The sequence below is a fragment of the Kwoniella europaea genome, chromosome 2 (genome assembly GCF_036810445.1).
Source record: "Kwoniella europaea PYCC6329 chromosome 2, complete sequence".
In the NCBI taxonomy this organism is placed as follows: domain Eukaryota; kingdom Fungi; phylum Basidiomycota; class Tremellomycetes; order Tremellales; family Cryptococcaceae; genus Kwoniella; species Kwoniella europaea.
This window is the reverse complement of record NC_089488.1, coordinates 3930084-3950209: the sequence shown is the minus strand read 5'-3', so window position 1 is coordinate 3950209 and position 20126 is coordinate 3930084. Positions and strand designations below refer to the sequence as shown.

The window sequence follows — 20126 nt, the reverse complement described above, 5'->3', positions numbered from 1 at the left end:
ATGCGTTATTGTATCATGGACCCACCCATAGATCCAAAGCCCATCAAAATTCGTCCTCCCACTACTAAGCCGAATCGTGATGTGTTCGAGCCAGCGGCAGAGATAATAGCTCCGAGCATGATGAAAGTACTACAGATGATCGATGCGCTATTATGCCAGTCAGCATGACCCTGGAGGTGGCTGTAGATTTACTATGTAGCACCCCAGTAATCGATACCCAGCCCCCCAATGACAGGCAGAATCGTGTTGACCAGACTTGATGCGGACGAGATTGCTCCATATTGCGCATCTGTATGTAGTCAGACAATCGCCTTCTTTAGTGCTACTCACTAGTGACCTTGAGCTGCTCTCGGAATGTAGACTTCAACGGACTGAGAGTGCTCTCGGAGAACGAAGAGCTGGTATTGAAGAAAACCACCATGGAAAATGCAATCAGACGGTACTTGAGGGGTATGAAGCGATTTGGAGATGGGCCTTCTTCATCTTGCTCATCCCGAGGAAGGGTAGGTATGGAAGCTAGATCTCTGCCTTTCTCGTTATCGACTTGGTTGTCTAATGCAAGTCCCGTTCTTTCGTTGACGGACATCTTGAGGAAGGTTGTATGGGCAGCACCGAACAGAGGGATCTGGGAATACTTTCGGCAGGCTTATCTATATTGCCATAGGTGGGAAACCTTCCTTGGACTCGTGTTGGGTGTACTTGGCATGCTCGTTCGGCCGCATGTTCTTAATCAACTATATCAAATGATCCTCGGGATCAAAGTTGGCGTCCACAACTCTTCGAAGAATGCAGCTTCTCCTCCCTTAGCACTGCTGGACATCGGAACATTTGTGATAAGGAAGTATGAGTCAGCGATCACGATCAAATCCGGAAATTTCGGGTCCGATAGCCAGGCATACAATGAATGGTCTTTATAAATTTTCTCCACTTCCTGCACCATTTAGGTGCCTTGGGCGCTGCTGTCGGCCGTCGATATGGCGGATTTCCAGTCGGATGCATAATGCCCACCTGAGCAAAGAAGAACTGTACAGTCGTCTGTCATCTAGGTTGCATTGTGGCTGAGCAATCGAGATCATGGTATCTGTGTTTGTTGTGCGCACAAGATTACCCGTTCGGTGACTTAGAGACGCCCCAATCCGCAGCTATAGGGGCACTACATGGTCGATTGAAGAGCAGATCCCCAGTCGTATTCGAGAAGATACAGTAGCCGTAACTTGTCAACCAAATGTGACTTTGAATACTAGACCATCGAACGCCCAACGCAGAGTCCATCATTGTCAAACAACCGCCGAGCAAACCATCCTTACAGTAATCTGGTCATGAGGAGCGTCGATTTCTTCTTCAACCAGCTGGTTACGGGCGCTCGACGGCGTTACTTCATGCGCGACAGTGGGTTGTACCTCAGCGAGGCCCGGGTCCCGGACACCTAGATGAAAGGCTTCTTGAAAAGTCGGACACCTAAATAAATTGACGACAGGAACGCGACGTGACTCCCTTGCCCTGATGGAATAGGGGTGAAAAGATGCAGAACTGATTTTGATTTGCGTGCTTTGATCGCCGTCTGGCCATTTCTTGTTTGGAGGTTGCGTAACATTTGGTGGGAATTGAGACTGGGTGAGCTTCCCCATTGTCAGCTTCTCATCGTCTGCTATAGTGTACGTCTCACGCACCCTCGAAAGTCATATTTCTATCATACCTCGCCAACGTTCAGATTATTGTAAAACCTGGATGGGACTCTGCATTTTACGATCGGCATTAATAAGCCTCCTGTTCTCACAATCGGTTTCAACATTGCTCGAGCTCATGACTTTTTGGTTTCCGGACGACGACGGTGGTGCAATCATCATGCATCTCTTCCTCTGTGTAGGGCGATGTAGGATTCGAGTCACATGTCACAATGGCCGCGTCACCATTGAACGACAGGATGGGAATCTCCGTAAACGTCATCGAGATTCCCTCATTCCCTTATCTCGATCGATCTGAGATCGTCATCCTGTCATCATCTCATCGTGGTTGGTCCAGTGAGAAATAGATATACAAGTACGATGCCATATCATAGACTGAACTGACATTACAAGTATTGCCTGTATATACAATTCAAGCGACTTGATTCTTGACACTTTGTTTTCGAACGCCAAAATCGACACTTGTGACGCATCATGCCCGTATCAACTCGTTCCACCGCCTCTGGCAAAGCCGAGGAAGTCGCTCATGAATCCTCTCAAATTCTTCAAGGCCAAGTCCCAGGACACGACGATCTATCGGCTGGTCATCCAATTCATCCTGCGACTGTTCATTGGCCAATAGCTTTCCTGACAGCTTCTTTCGGTATATCCACCTTGGATCTTTTACCTCTCTCTCTTTATCCTACTTCCGTTCTTCCTCCCAGAGCAACCCTATCGACCTTGGGATTTTACGCGGCTGGTGCAGGGGTCGTATCAGCTCTACCTGCTATTATTACTGGTGCAGGTGAAGCATATGAGCTCATCAGGAAGGAGTACTTTGAGAAAGGACGAGATTGGTCTAAAGTTGTCGATTCAGCTTGGAATATGCGTGATAATGGAGGTAGGAAAGTGAAGATGACGATCAAGCATGCTAGTATGAACGATATGGTGGTCGCACTTGCAGCTTATAATTGGTGAGTCAGTCTTGTATCAAAAACAGCATTCCATTCTTGAGATGGTCGTTCGTCAGGTTCCGTTTGACCCCCCGAAATGATCACATACTGATGATAGTCGGATCTTCTTCCCGGTGTACAGGTACAGGGGATGGTTTTACCCCGGTGAACCTTTACCCCAGACTACGACCATACTCAATGCACTAGCATTGCTGGCGTTGTTGTATTGTGAGTAACCTTGGATTACGAAGAAGTCAACGCAGAAGAGAAATCTGATGCTGTTGTGTCTTTGTAGCGGCTATGCTTGGTGGAAGGTTGGTATATGAATATGCGATGGGAATCCAAAGACAAGGTCATGGAAAGCAAGTGAAAGAGAAGGGCGGGTAGGATATGGATTTGGATTTGGGAGAAAGATGGTTATCTGTAACTCAGCGTTTGTGTATTTGTAAGTGAACGAGAGGTGTATTTGTAAGTGAACGAGAGGTGTATTTGTATCTGAGATAATTGTACTCTACGATAGCGGTATTGCTTGGCTGTTGACTTGTGTCAATGCATATGCTACATTCGGTCATTACTCGCTACATCTTCTATAGAATGATGAAACTAAATAGAAGCTACTCGAGCGTACCTGGTGCCAATTTGATGATACATAATGGGATACGAATCGAGTACTACCATCTCAGATGTAACGTTCTAGATCGTTCACTCCCATAGTTCACGTCTAATTCTTGTTCGAAGCGTATCTACTCTTCTCCCGGATTTTGTGACCACTAGCGAGAGAAAGTACCATCAGCACATATCTACTATGAGATGACTTTGAAGGTAAATTGACAACTCACTACTTGATAAATAAGAAAGGAGCAGGCACGAAAAGGCATGCCAAACCTCCCAGCAGACTATTCCCACCTCCTATACCCAGATGCTTGAACAAGGCATTAGCGAATAAGGGGAAAGCGGCACCCCAAGATGACCTGAAGAGGTCATTGAGGGTGAAGACGGAACTGATCTCTTCGTAGAATACATCTCCGAAATAGGCAAAAATGCATCTAGATCGCATGCAGTCAGCTCCGGATGTCAAATAATGGTTCACAAGAGCGAGTTCGCGACTTACTGGAACAAAATGAATGCGCCTACACCAAAGAAGCCGGTGAATATTGTTGGGACGATCCAATGGACTGACTCGTATTGACCTGACCATCCGAAGCCGAACATTGCTATCGGAATACAGACGGCAGCGATAGGAGCAGGATATAATCGAATTTCTGGACATGGGATCAAGCCATCTGCGTAATGATACCCATCAATCAGTACTTGATCGCTTGAGCAAATTTATCCAGTTACTATTGCAGGTACAGATCACTCACTGTTTGCGTCGAAAATCGGTTCCAAATACACATGAATGTAGTAACAGAATACAGCACAGGCTGCCCACGCGCCGACGAATATACCCAAGAAGCTGAAGCAAGGGTGAACATGGTTTCCTGTCGAGATAACTGGGAGATGTTATGCTCACGCTGTACCAGATTCACCAGGGTTGAAACCGTGGACTTCCATATATACTAATGGAAAACTCTCGAACCAGATGTAGAGAAGACCTGTTTACCATAGCTTTCGATCAGCTGATGTGATGATGGAAGCAGTCGAGACGTAGGTCTCACCATAGATAAGGGCAAGATAAGTATTGTAGACCAGTAGGATTGGATCGAAGAACAACACGAAAGGTTTGATCAGAGCTTCATATACAACCCTTCCACCGGATAGATGGCTTGAATCAATCATTGCTTGAGTTTTTAGGTCGTTGTTTCCGGTAATCCTTCTGAGCCTTAACATTCGCCTATGTAGGATCTGAAAGTCATGACAGACGCTTAGCGAAGCCACTAAAACTTGAGTATCGGTGTACTGACATTTTTACCAGAAGTTTCAGGAAAGAAGACGCAGATCAACACGAAGCATCCTCCAGAGAGCCATACGAGGACCCTACATATGTATAAAGTAAGCTCTCATATTTATCTGCAGCCATATTTTGTGCTCACCATAATGGCCAAGTCCATCCTTTCGCTCGATATGTGAATCCTCCTAACAGAGGTCCTATAACTGGACCACAAACCGCGCCACAGCCCCATACACCGATAGCATATGCCAGATGTTTGGGTTTGAACATCTATGAACGATGTTGATACGTCAGCTGACGATCGTGGGCCGGCGAGATGGGTAATAAAATTCACATCTCCCATGGTTGCCCCTCCGACTGCTAGAGCGGGACTACCGAAGAATCCAGCAAAGAACCGCATCGCGAGTAAGGTGTGGATATTCTGCAGAGGAAATCAGCTGTAAACTCAAATGTTTATGGTGACTCTTGACCTACGTTGGCGTAGATCGTTGGAAATTGCAATGCGACGAAGATGAGAAGTGTAGCGACATCTGCATGGTCATACGTCACTCAGCCTTTCCTTTCTTTGGCTATAACTAGGTTGGCAACAGGATGACTTACAGACGGGCATTCTTCCTACATTTGACAGTTCGGCAATTGGAGACCATAACATTGGACCAATACCATAACCGATGACGAACGCTGTCAATCCCACTAAAGCGGTTGTCTGAGATACAGTAAATTGTTCCATTATCCCTTCCACACCTGCTGAGTAAATCGATGAGCCGATGTAGACTGCGAAAGTGAGGAAAGACATCTGCAAGGCGACGAAGGTCTTGTATCGGGTCGACCAGTTGTAGCTGTATGGATATGAACATGTTAAAATTAGCTATGACTGACCTGTGATGTGGCAGGTAAAAGCCAGAAATGAAAGGGGTTCCCGAATATATCTATGTGAAGAGGAGCGATGGTACTCACGGGTTCTCAGGATCATCGTCACCATACCAAGTGACCAAGTTTGGATCTTCCTTCATCCCTTCTTCAGCCTGCTGTTCATCATTCGCCATTCCAGTTCTACGACTGTTGTTGTACTCTCCTACGACCTCCTTCCCTCTTCCCTTTTGCAGATCTTTGACATGATCTGGGTTTCTCTCTATGATGGTCTCATCTGAATCTGATCGACGAGGCGGATTCGTTTCCTCTACTATCGTAGCATCATCAGTTGAAGCAGGAGTTCCATACCTCGACACCCTACGTGATTGTGTAGGTGATTCCTTCTCCTGTCGTCTAGCTATTTCTTCTTTGGTATACCGCTCTGGACATTCGATCTCATCTTGGTATCTCAGCAGTCTATTGCCTTGTACTAAGCGTATGACTGTGCCCACCAAGGTGGTCTGAAATGCGTTGTAAGGCATGGCGAGGATTGTCGGTCTATATACTGCGACAGTCGTGATGACTTGGGATTGGCCGTGGTACCGAGTGAACGTGAAAGGCGAAAGAAGGAATAGCCCGCTGAGGGAGTGTCCACTCGATAGAGGTGATATCCCAGGATGAAAACTGGTCTATACAGTCAGCACATGTTGTTATATATTTCATCACCCAATAGTGACGTCGGTATCCGAGCGGTTTTATGATCACTCGTAACGAGACATGCTTATTCATCTTCGTCCGTCGGTCTTGTCTGGCCATGTTATCACTATGCTGTACCGTTATCTGGCGCATCAAACGGCGAATGATCGAATTATACATATGAGCACGAGTAGCCTTTCAACTGACAAGAAGAGTGGAGCTGAACTAGAACACACTTGCATCTTGTTAGGTGGAGGTTGCAGGTTGTGCTCGTATGGTGAGGGTGAGGGTACTCAGTCAGATCGATCGGAGATCTCAGGGTGCTAGGAATGTGACGTAGATTCAACAGAATGACACCGCCGGCTTACTCGAGTATATCATTACTCATTCGTATGTACACGTGAGGAGCATATATGTGAGCTATCAGTCGGTGGACAATGGGTTCGAAGAGGAGATAAACAGTTGTGCATGAGCACCCGACACCGACCAACGAACGAGGAGAAAACCAGCAATACACCTGATCCTCTGAGTGGCGATTCACTCAATGTAGCTTATTGTATGTTTGTCTCTGGTGGCAGTATCGCCTGTAACCTTCAGCAGTCCGATTCACACGAACAATTTAAGGTGCACCTTGTTTCACTATTGACGAAGAGCACTTCTTGTCTCGGAATCGAAGACACATACCATGGGGTTTCATCAAAGCAAGAAGATGGTGAAAGGAGATCCGGTCTCACCTGGGATAGACTTGTGAAACTGTATATATTCCTTCCATTGTGTCCGTACTACTCCTATCACTGATATTTGGAAATCCATTCTAGGGCTATAAGTATGAAATCAAGAGGCCAATACCAGAGCAAAGTCGAGCTGTGTGTGCAGAGACATCCACAATGCAGAGAGGTGAAGATGTCCCTCCCACAACTTACCAGTCATCACTGGGAAAGAATCTGATAAGCAGTGTTGGACTGACTTATCCCCGTTTACCACAAGCTTTATGGTATATGCGGTGTAGTGTGTTGCAATATGCGTGTTCAGTTTGCACCTCTTTCCGTGTCTTTGAATAAGAATGATTCTGCTTGATCCCAAACGAGAAGAGATGCGTTCTGATTAGGCTGATCGAGATGAAATGTGCCTGCATAGTACATAGGAGAATAGGTGCATTGCCTTAACACAGTAGAACTAAGAAGACAAGACGGACTAAGTGTAGGTGTATACAATGATGGTACCTCCCAAATTACGAGGAACTGTGATGTTATCATCGGAAACAAGCTACGAACTGCGCTGTCTTGTTATATGCGAAATGGCACACAACCGGTATTGCAGAAGGTAGGAAGATCGGGGCTTAGATTAGATGGAAGAGATACATGTATAGGAGTTGAAACAAGGTCATTAAAGTCGTGTCAAGTGAAATATTTTCAGAAATGGAGGGAAACAACGCTAATCTCCTTGATAGGACGGATAAACTCGTTCCGAATAGAGGGCTGACTGTGAGAAGAATGTCGAGGTGGTTCCGGTGATCAAGGTCACAATTTCCCAGCTTCGAGGAAAGAGTCGGAGGTGATTTGAGAGCTGTGATGTCTCCAAATAGCGTAGAACAGACAGATGGTCATGATTATCTTGACTAGTGTTCCTACCACACAACGTCACATCGCCAATCTAATCGTTGTTGCTACACGTCACTCACTCATACTCATCCAACCTCCTTCGTCCTTTTTTGATAACATCCACCTAACCCTGCCTCTTCCTCCCCTGATAGGTGCTCTAGGCTGCTTGTAGGCCAATCTTCGGCTTACCACCCTGTTCACTAATGATAATCCCCTTCGTTGTTTTGGTACAGATGAGGGTATAATGACGGATTCCTCAGTTGGTGAGTGGGGTATAATCTGGACGTTTCGTTTCGATCGGGATATCCTCATGGATTCTCTATACCCGTCTACGCAGGCCTATAGATATGAAAGAGATATTAGTATATGTCGCTCTCTTACAGATTGGGACCATGACTATGAGCGAATGAATATAGATTAATGGCACACTCACTTCCATGGCATCCCACCAGGTATATCCCTTTATCCCTTCAGTCGAACCTCTTCTACCCATCTCTCTCCTTCTCCTGCGATCCACCACCAATGTCGAAATCATCTGTGCGTAGGTGGAGGACAGTTCTTGGAAGTAGGACGAGTCGGATTTACAAGCTTGAGGCCAGGTTGTTTCCTTAGTTGGTACAGAGAGTAATAATCCGGTTTGATCGTGGGTAACAAGGTCTCGCGTACCTTCTGCGTCTAGTCCCACCACGGGCTGGAAATTGTTCAGGAAAGAATCAGCATATCACATGTGATGTGATATGAGTCAAGTAAGATAGTGTAAAAGTAAGGGGATGGGTCAACCGGAACGGAAAGGTGTATGCTCACCAATCCAGATGCCAAAGCTTCTAAGACAACTTGGCCGAATGTCTATGAAGCGAACGACGTTTAATTAGATCAACTTTTCATCAGATGTACATGTATAGTGTACGACAGCTTACCTCTGTGAAACTGGGAAAAACGAAAATATCCGCCGAGGCATAACATTTCGCCAACTCTTCACCTTGTCTATGACCCATGAAGGCTACGTCCCAGTCCTTCTCGGCAGAACATCTCGCTTCGAGGTCGGATCTGGCTGGACCGTCACCTACGAATACTAATTTAGGCAACAACGAGCCTTCAGGTAGAAATTGAGCTAGGAGTGAATAGGCTGAGAGGACAAGTTGGAGATTCTTCTCCCATGATCTGTTTGCGATACTTACGTTAGTAATTGGTGATTTGTGAGATGTGATATTTAAAATGGTACTCACATTCTACCGACATACAGTAAGACCACTCTATCCTCACCACCTCCACGTGAGATGGACGCGCCATCGACAGGACCATTCCAAGGGGTCAAAGGAGGAGTCATTATTCCTTGTTTTTCCAAATCATACTTCGTGTATTCTAGGAGTATCTTTTCCTTGTTCTCAGGAATAATTATACCCCAACTAGCTCTAAGTGCTTCATATCGATTGTGAGGTCCGAATTGACTCAGATTGACACCTCTGGGCCAGAGCCTTACCCCATTGAACGACTGAGATTCCAGCATCGACTTCGTACTGGGACTTGGACATAGGGTGAGTAGTAATTTGGAATAAAGGGAAGATTGGAACGCCCAGATAATCGGGGTAAGGAAGGAGAGGCCGAAGAGGGTCGCATAGGTTGCTAAGTTACTGAATAGAGTTTTTCGTAAGTACGACAATCTGGTCGACCTTTCACATTTTTCTTATCAGAGGAATAAGTCTCACTTACGTGTGATAACTAGCTACCACCGCCCCACCCAGTCCTTTACCCATGGTCGGCGAATCGCTTTCTTGGGATAACCACTTATCACCTGCCCAACCCAATTCCATAGCCAATATCGTCTGGGCACCCAACCAAATCGGATCGACGAAATGCACCACGTCGGGCTCCCAATCCCTTATGATACTGAGGAACTTCGGTCGGAGGAAATTCAACTTCAACCCTGGGTATACCACTAGGGGAATACCCAACGTGCCTACAAGTGGATGAGAGGCGTAGGATGATAAGGTGGATGCTGGACCGAGAAGGATACATTCGTGGCCTTGCAATTGGAGGTGTTCGAGGAGCCTTGAGAGTGTGCGAGTTACTCCGTCCACTTTAGGTAGAAAGTTTTCTGTGTGATTGGTGATGTATTGTCAATTTGAGTACTGCTATAGTATTAGAAAATTAGAGCCAACTTACCCGTAACAATGACGATCCTCAGCCCTTTCCTACCCCTTTTCTCACACAACCACGCCTCCCTCTCATCCTTTTCGGCCTCGCTCATCCCTTTTCTCCATACATACTTGTCTGAAATTTCATCTTGGGCATGTCCATCATCAGTTACCTCCTCGGGTATGGAATTTAAGTCGAAGTCCGGAATGGCAGATGACAATGGAGGTGGAACTGAATCTCCATCGTACTCTGTGTTCTCATGTTGAACTGGAGTTGTGTTCGGTGATTGATAGGCTTGTGATTCTGGTGTTTGAGGTGGTGTGAGAGGATAGACGATCTGGAATGAGTTTCCTCTTGGATTATTCGGATTCGATTGGTGAGATGACATTATGCGGTGGGGGAGTAGGTTGTCGAGGGATAGAGATATATGCGATCCGGGGTGACCCAATGGTGGGTATTTGTATTGATTCTCTTCAAGACACTCTATGATATCTGGCCTTCGTGTATATCGTCATGTGCGTAACCCTTGGCTCCTCGCACAAAGGATCCTTATATACGAATCGCGTATGACCTCAAGTTCTCCTTCGACTGCTCTTTTCAACGTCGTCATCCACAGGGTTGATTCCCCCAATATGAGACAATTGCTAGATGTCGATGTTGATGGTATCAAGGCGATATACCTGCTGTTTACAGTATGCACAGTTATATGTGAACAATATGGACCGCTATTAAGTTTACACAAGATGAGGGTCAGTAGTATAAGTGCTGATATTGGCAAGTTATAGTGTTATGACATGGATACTCGATTGCTACTCAAGAGATGAACATCAACAACAAATCAGTTCTTAGTGATCAGTCACTAGCGCTGGTCTAAAATGGAACGTTGGTTGTTAACATCCCCTCGCTCCCCCGCTTCAGCCTGTATCGGGAATAAAGATACTGTATAGACATGAAACAAGTCGAGATCTGTTATGTTGATCTAATCATGGTTGATCATCAACCTGGAATAGCCAGAGATGGTTAAAGGAGGAAGAGCACGTTCATGGTTTACTTGCTTCCCCCTTTCCGCATAGCGTTGTTTATTCTCGGCATCAGATGATGTCTATGGGCCGCTGACTGATCTGAATGAGGCTTTGGCAGATAGGAGAGATCTGATCATATGAAGGAAGTGAGTAAGCAACGTGTCTGATAAAACGGATGAGAATACTGTAGCTTTCAAGAGACAGAAGATAAACGTTCGTCGTGATTCATTGTTTGGTGGAGTCCCCAAAGTGCCACAAAAGAGACAAAGGACCCATCATATAAACCTATTCTCCGCATGCCTACTGGCATACCTAACTGTTGTGCCTCGTGTATATCGCCGGTGTCTAACGCCGATGAGCCAAACTCAGCTGAAAACCCTGAACCCCTGCTCTTTCTCGTATGATAACACATTCCCCTTCCCCCCCTTCTCTTCTTTCTTTTTCCCTTCTCTCTTCTCGTCACAACCCCCATCTTAACATCCATCAGACACTTTGAACAACAGCGACCATACTCACAAGTGTCTTACCAACTCACTGGCTTAGCCCACAACCCCACAATACAGCAGACCAATTTCCTCATACGACTTACATAGCTATTATACAACTACTATCCAACATGCAATTCACCGCCTAAGTGAACAGTCTTCGAACAGAAGAGAACCCAGTCGTCTAAACACAGGACGATACTTTACAAGTCATCAACAACCCCTTTTACTTTCAACTACTTTACTAAACAACAACCAACGGACTTCGGTTCATCAAACTCTTGCCCAAGATGTCTTGCTTCACTCAAACCCCCGCGTGTCAACAACTACAACAAGCCCAACAACCACAGCAACAACAACTCCGAACTTGTCAAGCTCGGTGTCCAACTCGACCCCTCCCCAACTCACTTACCTAGTCAATCGTAACCCGCAGTCCAAGGACGTTAAACAGTCTATCCAAGAGAAGACGTGAGTCATCCATTTCCTTTTACACACACAGCTTTACTATTTGCTTCTTCACGACACACAATGGTTACACGTGCTGATGTTGTTTTGTCTTTTCATCTCTCCTTTTATCTTATCTCACCCACCCTTCACCCATGTTACATCATACCGTCTTCTGTCTCCGACACGTCCTTCCTCATGTATCAATCTATAGTCATCAAGAATATCTACCTACTCAAGGTACATCATCATCAAGTACTCCTGCCTTCACGCCATTACCGACTCGACTCCCACCACCTCCTATCACAACCCGACGTCACAACTTAGGTCGAGCCACCCATAAAGTCTCACTTAACGTGCAGCAACAGCAACAAAAGACGACAACCGTACTTGCCAGTTCTCGTCAGCCGAGTATATCTCAGGAACACCAATTACAAGTTCACCCGACCGAGCCTAATCTAGCTCTGAACTTTACAACCACTTTACCACACTTACCTCTACTTCTTCTTACGAAGCCCGAATCAATGGAATTCACTTTCGATAGTCTCAACGTAAACATGGGGTCAGTTGATTGGGATCAGTTCCTGGTTGATGCGGATCTTGGTGAGGCTACCAACGTACCTCCCATGTTCAACTCTCCAGCACCATCCGATTGTCAAACTGCTACTCCCAAATCCACCGAGTCGGAACAATCAGCCGCTCTCGACCCAGAGACTGATTTCGATTTCAACTTCGATTTCGACTTCCCTCTCCCCACCTCTGTCGGTATCACTCACCAACCTGAGGATATTCAACAGCCACCAGCCGACTTCAACTTCGACTTCACTGCTATGACTGCCGCTCCCATACCTGCTCCAGGTCCCGATGGCAGAGGTACGACCGATCCTACAATGACCAACACCTTTGGTCTCAGCTTTGGCGACTTCGGCCTTCACACTGATCTAGGTGCTGATGCAGCTAGTCAATTGGGTCTCACCAACCTACTCGGCAAATTAGGCGAACAAAAGATCGCTCAGCAACAACAGCCTTCGTTGACTTCCACTGGACCTGGTTCAGTCAATGATCTAACAGATGCGTATGCTTTGCTCGATAAGCTACTTCCATCTGCTACTTCCACTATCTCTTCACCTACTTCGATCCGACCATCTCAGCTTTCTCTTCCACCTAGCCCACCAGCATCTACCACCCTCAAGCGAAAGTCTTCCGAGTCTGCTGATGGGGCTCAGCCAACCAAGAAGAGGGGACGACCACCTGGCTCAGGATCAGTCAAATCCAAGACGATCTCTTTACAAGGTGGCGGTTCACCATCTTCTTCCTGTGCGGACGAAAGCGAACTTGGATCTCCTACACCTGCAACCATCAAGAAGACCATCTCTGGCAAACCATCTACCGCTCGACCTAAATCCGTCGTTCCTGAGAAATTCCTCAAGGATGGTTCTGCCCAATCTATCTTGGGTATGGATATCAACCAGATCCAATCTTACCCCTCTTTCGATATGCTGCTCAAAGACGTTGCAGCAGACAAGTTACATGCTGCCAAGGAATTTGGAGAGAGGATAGCCGACAACCGAGATAAGGCGAAAGACGCCGCCAAGAAATCCCGAGATGAACGACGAGCCAAGATCGAACGATCTGAATACCTCGAAAAGAAGGTTGAAGATCTCGAGAACAAGCTCAGCGGGCTCACGGGAGTCTTGATGAGTTTGGTCGACAGGGGTTTGATCGGAAAGGATCAGATCGCTTCTTATCTGTAAATTCACTTTCGCTCTTTCCGATCAAACCTTCCATCCAGCAGTGCAGCATCGGTTCCAGCGGCTACAAACTCTCGAAGTCAAATCAACAAGTCGGATCCCAACCCCTATCTTCACCTCTTCATTGAGTGCTGAAGGCCGGTCATAGCTTCTCACGTAACACGAAAGCTACTCAAGTCGGACACGTATATGTTCACATACATATCGTCCAAATTCAAACAAAAAGTCAACACACCGACAACCATTACTTTCTTTTCTTCTTTCCTCTCTTTTTCATGCTTTCGATACCAAACAGATCACCCTCACCCTCTTCCCACTACATGTGTGGATATTTGACCATTCAATCGTCTTAAACGTCCTTACCGTCTCTTCGTTGTTTCTTTCTTTTCTAGTATCTAGTCTGATAAGTAAACCATATTCGATTTAATATTTCGTTTCCTATTCATTGGACATTATATGTTCATGTCTATACGATTGTATACAATACCACAGGTTTACTCTCTTGATTGAAAGTACCCTTTGATCCGATCTGATAATATATCTTTACCTATGCAAGTGTCATGAATGTCAGTATGAGCAGCTGCGTATGTATACGGGCCCTGCTGTGGATATGTTGTGCAGGATGAGACTGAATATGACTTGCTGTGACTACGATGAGGATGCGAGATAGATATATATATATATGATATGAGATGTATGAGAGATGAGAAATTGACCTCCACTTTGGATGACCGAGGTCAGCTGAATGACGATCACGTACGATACCACATTAATTCCCATCATCATCATCATCATCATCATCATCATCATCATCATCGTTCCATCCATCTTCGATCTATCAACCCCTACCAGTACCTATCATACACTGTCAAATAGGGTCTCAAGCAACAGTATCACCACTCACGATCACCTCTATCACCACGATTCCGCTCCAAACATACTTGTACCAGTGTGAGAGGTGATCAACGACATAATGAGATTCTTCACTTCGTGTGAACCTGCGAGAACTCATAAATCATCTACCGATCCCGATCCCGGAGATGAGGTGAAGGATAGAGCGAATGGATGGAAGAAGTATGAGAAGACTTGGGAAGACCAAGATCCCGAGGGAAGGTGGAAGAGAAAAGTATGGGTGAGGAAGTGGAGCAATACTGATAGTGATGAGGGTGAAGATAATAAATCGCCTTTCATTAAACATGGACATGGTCATGGGCACGGTAGGATCGATGATGATAGTGATCCCAAAAAGGAGGATGTTGGGCCGGTCGGACGGGTGAACGTCTCAAGGGGGAACAATGATGAGGGCGCATCTTATGGTGCTGGTGATCAGTCTGGGGATGAACGATCGAGTGAGTGACAATGATGTTTCACCCCATGCTACTCATTGTAGCCCCTGTTATATCAAAACCACATCCACAACCTGATTGGAACCATCACCATGTCCTCATGTGGTGTCAGAGACGAGGACACTGACACTTTCCACCTCCTTTCACTTCACTTCTAGAATCCCGTAATTTACTCATCCTCGATACGATCCTCCGAACAACCTACCGAGCAGGATACAACGACGCCCTGAAGATCAAACCCTTCTTACCTTATTCCGATTCCACCTCGCCTTCGTCATCTCCTTCGGCAATTTCCAATATCCGCGAGTCGTCAAGTTCCAACAATGGAATATACCTCGTTGGTGGTTTGGTGGTATTATTCACAGGAATGATATCGTACAAAACGTATAATAGGATGAAAGAAGTGAGCAAAGGTTTACAAGAGGTCTTGGCTCTGGTGGAACTTACTAGGTCAAACGAAGCGTCTGCAGTGGGTAAATTGGGTAGGGAATTGATAGGTGTTAAGAAGCTATTGGAGAATGGACAAGGGAGTACTAGATCTTGGACTGAGAATGATGGTCCGACTAGTAAGTCGGATTCGGATTTGTGGAAGGACGTCAAAAATCAAGCGAGGCCGAATCAAACTCCTTTCGACAATTCACTTTCAATCAAATCTCTCAATACCCAACTCAGTGGAAATATCCACGAGGATGATATCAATTTGATCTTAAACGAAATGAGGCACGATCTAAAGAAAGAGTTCAGGATGATCTCCAAGGATTTTAATGCCCAACAAGGTGATTTGGTATCACTCAAAACCGAATTGGAAGCAATTCAGCAATTTTTACTCAAAATCTCCTCCTCTCCCGGTATTGCGGATGGTACAAGCAAGATAGTCGAGGAGATAGTTAAGCTCAATACGGCATCTCATCTACTCTCCGATAAATTATCGAATCTCAGTAGATCTATAATCAAAGATATCTCTGGAGAAGTCAGCTTGACTAACCAGTTTAGTAAACAGGGTTTGAACAAGTTGGATGAGATTAGAAGTGTCCTAGAAGGGTTGGGAAGAGAGTTGAAAGAGGTGAAAGAGAAGAGTAATACTACGTCGAAAGTCGGTAGACCCAAAGGTAGTTCTTCTTCTAGCTCAGGATCAGGCTCTGGTGGATCTGGATCAGTGTCTGTCGGAGGAGGAGAAGGTTCTTTGGCTCATACTGGTGGAACCAGCAACATACCTACAGAGGATCTCTCAACTCCAATTATCCCACCTTCCGTATCGATCGCACCAAATCAAGACAAACCTAAAGTCCTCCCCAATGCGCGACTCGGACTAGGACTAGCGGGGAATCATGACGATGTGATGCCCTTTGGAGATATTATGAAAGCCATTGAGGGAGTGAAAAAGTCGTATATGGATGATCAGAGCAAACATGCCAAGAAGGATTCCAGGGACGGAGTAGATTGGAAAGAAACCAGTACGAGATCTAATCTCAAAGGCTCAACTCCCAAGTCGAGCGAGGAGGATCTCACTAAGGATATCGAATCGGCTTCTGAACATGGACCTACTGATGGCATCCACTTTCAAACTCCCCTTGAGAAAGTGAAAACCCCTTACAAGGCAGCAGTGAAGATCGATACGCCATCAGAAACCACCGGCACTCCTGATCCCTCCAGTACGAAGTCTTCTGCACCTAAAAAGGAGAATGAAGAGGATGAAGATCCACCATCTCCTCCGCCTCCAGCACCATCCTCTCAATCAAGAGTATCGCCTGAAACACGACGAAATCGCCAACCACAACAACATGCTCATTGGTGGACTGTTCATTCGTTGCCTCATGCTCATATCAACGATCTATGGCGAATCAAGGGGTTCGGATGGTATCAACCTTCATCGTCCCCTGAACGAGAACCAGAACAAGTGAAAAAGGATAGAGAAGATGAGGATAGAAGTATTGGTGCGTGGGCTGTCGGGAGGGTAAGAAGGAGGTTTGGGGATTGGCCTTTCCACTGAACTAGCAGTCAGTGATGGTGGACAAAGCGAGTTGGGTAAGAGTTGACACGAAGGGTTGCACTCTGTGGTGATTTGCAATGCTTTGTTATCACCTTCTCGAGTATCGGTTGTTGGTTTTTGTCCTTCTCTCTTTCAAGATTTCTTTTTGTTTTTGTCCTAACCTGATGGCTTGTCTCTCTTCATGTCCCCCACCCCGTTGTACACCCCTTCCCCTGTTATATATATGTAAGTATCGTACGGTATTGTTGTCCTCCTCGGTTGTAGATAGCTTGATCCTCACTTCTCATGCATGATATGCTGTTGTGATGCATGACAATACGATGTTAAGATGGTATTTGTTATACATGGTTATCTGACATTTCCCCCTTCGGTGCCTGAATCCGACTCTTATTATCTCGATGATGGATGGATTTTCATCTTTTATTTGTTCTCTCTTCTTTCATCTGCTCATGTTCCTACGTATTGACCTCTGCTCGACATGATACTTTTACCCCTTCCCCCTCCCATGTCAGATGACATTGCGGATCCAGCTCAAATGAACAAGTGCATTAAGAGAGGTAGAATGGGAGGTACCTTCCCTCCGCTCGGACATCAGTGGGAACTGACAATGGGGATGATTGGATTGTGAAGTGAAGTGTACATCTCATAGCGAAAAGATATATAAGACTATAGCTTGGAAGTCCTCTTCTCATCGGATCTTCCAATCCCTCTCATCTGGATTTACTTTGTGTCATACGTCTCATTATATATACACCAATCACTGTGCCATAACTTGGTATATGCCCAGATACCTCGAATCGTTTGGTGATACCTTATATCTTAGTAACGAGGAACAACACCAGGCTGAACAACAACAAGGTGAGTCTCTCAGTTCACAGTCTTGTCGAGAATATCACTCCAACCTGTATCGTGAGCCTCCCTCTCCACATCACGTATCCCTCGGAGTATAGCTATAGCTGACGGCCTACGTTTCTTCCAGACAAACCTCGACTCCCATCAGATTCCGAACCCAAACCCACACCACACCCTACCCACCCTTTGACCAAAGCTCTCTTTCAATCAATCTACAATAAAGGTTTCATCGACGGCGCTTCTTCAACATTCTTACAAAGCTTATCCACTTACTGTACATCTCATCCTATCTTAACTACTACAATGGTTTTACTTATTGGATCAGGCAGTATTGCCCTCTCCGCTCGAAGGGGAACAGGTTTCAACCCCACTAAACGTCTTTTGTTCGATGCTGGATCTAATTTATCCAGATCTACTAGATCTACTAGATCTACCAGAGAAGCAAGATCATTCGGTACCTCCTTGACTGCCTTGGCTAGAACACCACCTTCTTCTTCTTCACCCCAAGGCGCAATCGCAGGTGCTGGAGGAGAATACGATAAAGCTCTTGATAAACTTCGCGAGGACAAACATGCAGCTCAAGACTTATTTGACAAAGGGGAAAAGGAGGAGTCAAAAGTCGATATCGGAACTCAACTTGAAGGTAAAGTAGATGTACGTGATGGAAAGGATCGATCTTCCGGATTGGACGGTCAGACTATCATGGATGCCTTGAGTCAGATGTTGGGTCAAATTGGGGAGGGTGAGAAGATCGTCATGGATCTGAGCCCGGATGGTAAATGGAGTGATGTGAGCCTACCTTGTACTTCGACTTTGTCCATTCCCTTGAAATAGACAGATAACACAGCTGACGACATCGTGGATCTACTAGCCTAAGATTGTTGATTCCACCAGTACAGCTTCGGAGATCGACGATTCTTCGATCCCCTCTACCTACCTTTCCAGCTCAGACGGATCTGGAACACCAGAAGAAGGCTTTACACCAGAGGAAGTCCAGAAGATCAACGCTGAAACTCCCAGCTCACCCATGGCTGAAACTGAAACTTGGACAAAAGCCCGATTCGCTATCATCGGATGGGGCGAGGAAGAAGTTTGGAATGGTACTGGAAACTTGACAATCAAGTTCTGGGAAGCTGAAAACGTGAGTCCTGTAATAACGAAACGGTTTCCATGAAGTAATTACTAATGGATATTCTTCATACTTAGCCTGACCAAGTGATCAATGACAAGATGATCGTCCGTACGTTGTTCAAAGAGGGTATACCCGAAGCGATCTACCATAATGGATTGTTATTCCAAATTGAAGAAACTCCAGAAGACCTTGACAGTGGAGAACCGATCTGGAAGTTTGAAAAGCTGCTTGTCGACGTGAAGAAGGCCGTTGAAATGGGTGAATTGCAAAATGATGAGGGTGAGTGATGATACTTCGTCTGTCAATCTACAACATTCTTATTCCTGTGGTTGTGCAATGCAGTAAGCTGACTTGGTCAATTGGCTGAATTTTTAGTATACAACCCTTCGCTTGCATCAGATCCCGAGGAAGACCTCAACGAACTCACAATGTTCGACCAGATGGTCGCAAATGATCGAGCGACCAACGCGCACATCTTCAAGGATTCAGTACCTATCATCGAGCCTAACCACCTGGTTAAGGCTGTAGAGAACGACCAGCGGGTGGAGTTCTGGTTGGATGAGAAGCTTGGGGACGCCAAGGCTGTGGGAGAGAGTGGGAAAATCGAATTGTGGAAGATCAGAGTAGGAATCTATGAGTGAGTTGACATCACATAATATCCCAGCCCAACCCAACTCAACTTCCGTTCTAACAATTATCACGGTCAATCTTGCTATGCAGTCCAAAGTCATAGACACAAGATATACTGAATTTTCAATTATCTTGTGTTTCGCAGGCTATACGATAAACCGACATGGTCCGAACTTGAAGGTCTAGTCTATTTCAATGGCCCTCCCATGAAGATCGCTATCGACCCGGAAACAGGATATTCCGTTGACATTTTCCCAGGTGATGATGGTCAATACGTAGTCAAGGGTCAAGAAGAGGATGGCGAGGCTCTCGTTAATTAGACAGGGATGTTGGGTATCCATCATTCTCTCTGATATGCTGTAGTTCGAAGCAATAATCACAACCTTAAATGATAGATCGGAAAAGTGTTTTTTATATATCCTTTGCAACTAATTTTCAACAGGTCGTTAGTCCCAGAGTCAGAGTAAAACTTAAAATACTGTTAACCGAACAAAATGATGAGATGCGAAATGTATCTTGATTTCAGATTTGAACAATTCATCTCGCAATACTGCAAATGAGTCAAGGAAATGAAACGGTGACTGATAAGATCGACGTGATGATATTGTTCTATGCCCATTCAATGCCGAACCGTCTATGTATACGCGGGTCTCGAACGAGCTTGTATAGATATCTTTTGCA

At 45.6% G+C, this 20126-nt stretch overlaps 7 protein-coding genes across 7 annotated transcripts; 4 read left to right on the top strand and 3 right to left on the bottom strand.

The window, feature by feature from the left end:
- Positions 1 to 5: 5 nt before the first annotated feature.
- Positions 6 to 586, bottom strand: V865_007829 (uncharacterized protein; the record flags this gene model as incomplete). The annotated part of the gene is made up of 3 exons (XM_066231571.1): positions 6 to 147; positions 193 to 274; positions 331 to 586. 3 exons carry the CDS (start codon positions 584 to 586, stop codon positions 6 to 8), a joined length of 480 nt encoding a protein of 159 aa, XP_066087668.1.
- Positions 587 to 2159: 1573 nt separating this feature from the next.
- On the top strand, positions 2160 to 3004 carry V865_007828 (uncharacterized protein; the record flags this gene model as incomplete). Its single annotated transcript, XM_066231570.1, has 3 exons — positions 2160 to 2638; positions 2760 to 2845; positions 2913 to 3004. The coding sequence occupies 3 exons, from the start codon at positions 2160 to 2162 to the stop codon at positions 3002 to 3004; spliced, it is 657 nt and encodes a 218-aa protein (XP_066087667.1).
- Positions 3005 to 3338: 334 nt separating this feature from the next.
- Positions 3339 to 5902, bottom strand: V865_007827 (uncharacterized protein; the record flags this gene model as incomplete). The annotated part of the gene is made up of 12 exons (XM_066231569.1): positions 3339 to 3387; positions 3457 to 3663; positions 3729 to 3900; positions 3982 to 4073; positions 4131 to 4212; positions 4276 to 4462; positions 4522 to 4594; positions 4651 to 4778; positions 4843 to 4929; positions 4983 to 5038; positions 5109 to 5347; positions 5466 to 5902. 12 exons carry the CDS (start codon positions 5900 to 5902, stop codon positions 3339 to 3341), a joined length of 1809 nt encoding a protein of 602 aa, XP_066087666.1.
- Positions 5903 to 7576: 1674 nt separating this feature from the next.
- On the bottom strand, positions 7577 to 10181 carry V865_007826 (uncharacterized protein; the record flags this gene model as incomplete). Its single annotated transcript, XM_066231568.1, has 8 exons — positions 7577 to 7683; positions 7738 to 7996; positions 8091 to 8348; positions 8462 to 8503; positions 8575 to 8818; positions 8884 to 9288; positions 9368 to 9752; positions 9821 to 10181. The coding sequence occupies 8 exons, from the start codon at positions 10179 to 10181 to the stop codon at positions 7577 to 7579; spliced, it is 2061 nt and encodes a 686-aa protein (XP_066087665.1).
- A 1718-nt stretch (positions 10182 to 11899) lies between these two features.
- On the top strand, positions 11900 to 13498 carry V865_007825 (uncharacterized protein; the record flags this gene model as incomplete). Its single annotated transcript, XM_066231567.1, has 1 exon — positions 11900 to 13498. One exon carries the CDS (start codon positions 11900 to 11902, stop codon positions 13496 to 13498), a length of 1599 nt encoding a protein of 532 aa, XP_066087664.1.
- Positions 13499 to 14468: 970 nt separating this feature from the next.
- V865_007824 (uncharacterized protein) lies at positions 14469 to 16831 on the top strand (the record flags this gene model as incomplete). Its single annotated transcript, XM_066231566.1, has 2 exons — positions 14469 to 14844; positions 15000 to 16831. 2 exons carry the CDS (start codon positions 14469 to 14471, stop codon positions 16829 to 16831), a joined length of 2208 nt encoding a protein of 735 aa, XP_066087663.1.
- Positions 16832 to 17610: 779 nt separating this feature from the next.
- On the top strand, positions 17611 to 19765 carry V865_007823 (uncharacterized protein; the record flags this gene model as incomplete). Its single annotated transcript, XM_066231565.1, has 6 exons — positions 17611 to 17689; positions 17811 to 18472; positions 18555 to 18824; positions 18890 to 19094; positions 19191 to 19452; positions 19591 to 19765. 6 exons carry the CDS (start codon positions 17611 to 17613, stop codon positions 19763 to 19765), a joined length of 1653 nt encoding a protein of 550 aa, XP_066087662.1.
- Between the last annotated feature and the right edge of the window lie 361 nt (positions 19766 to 20126).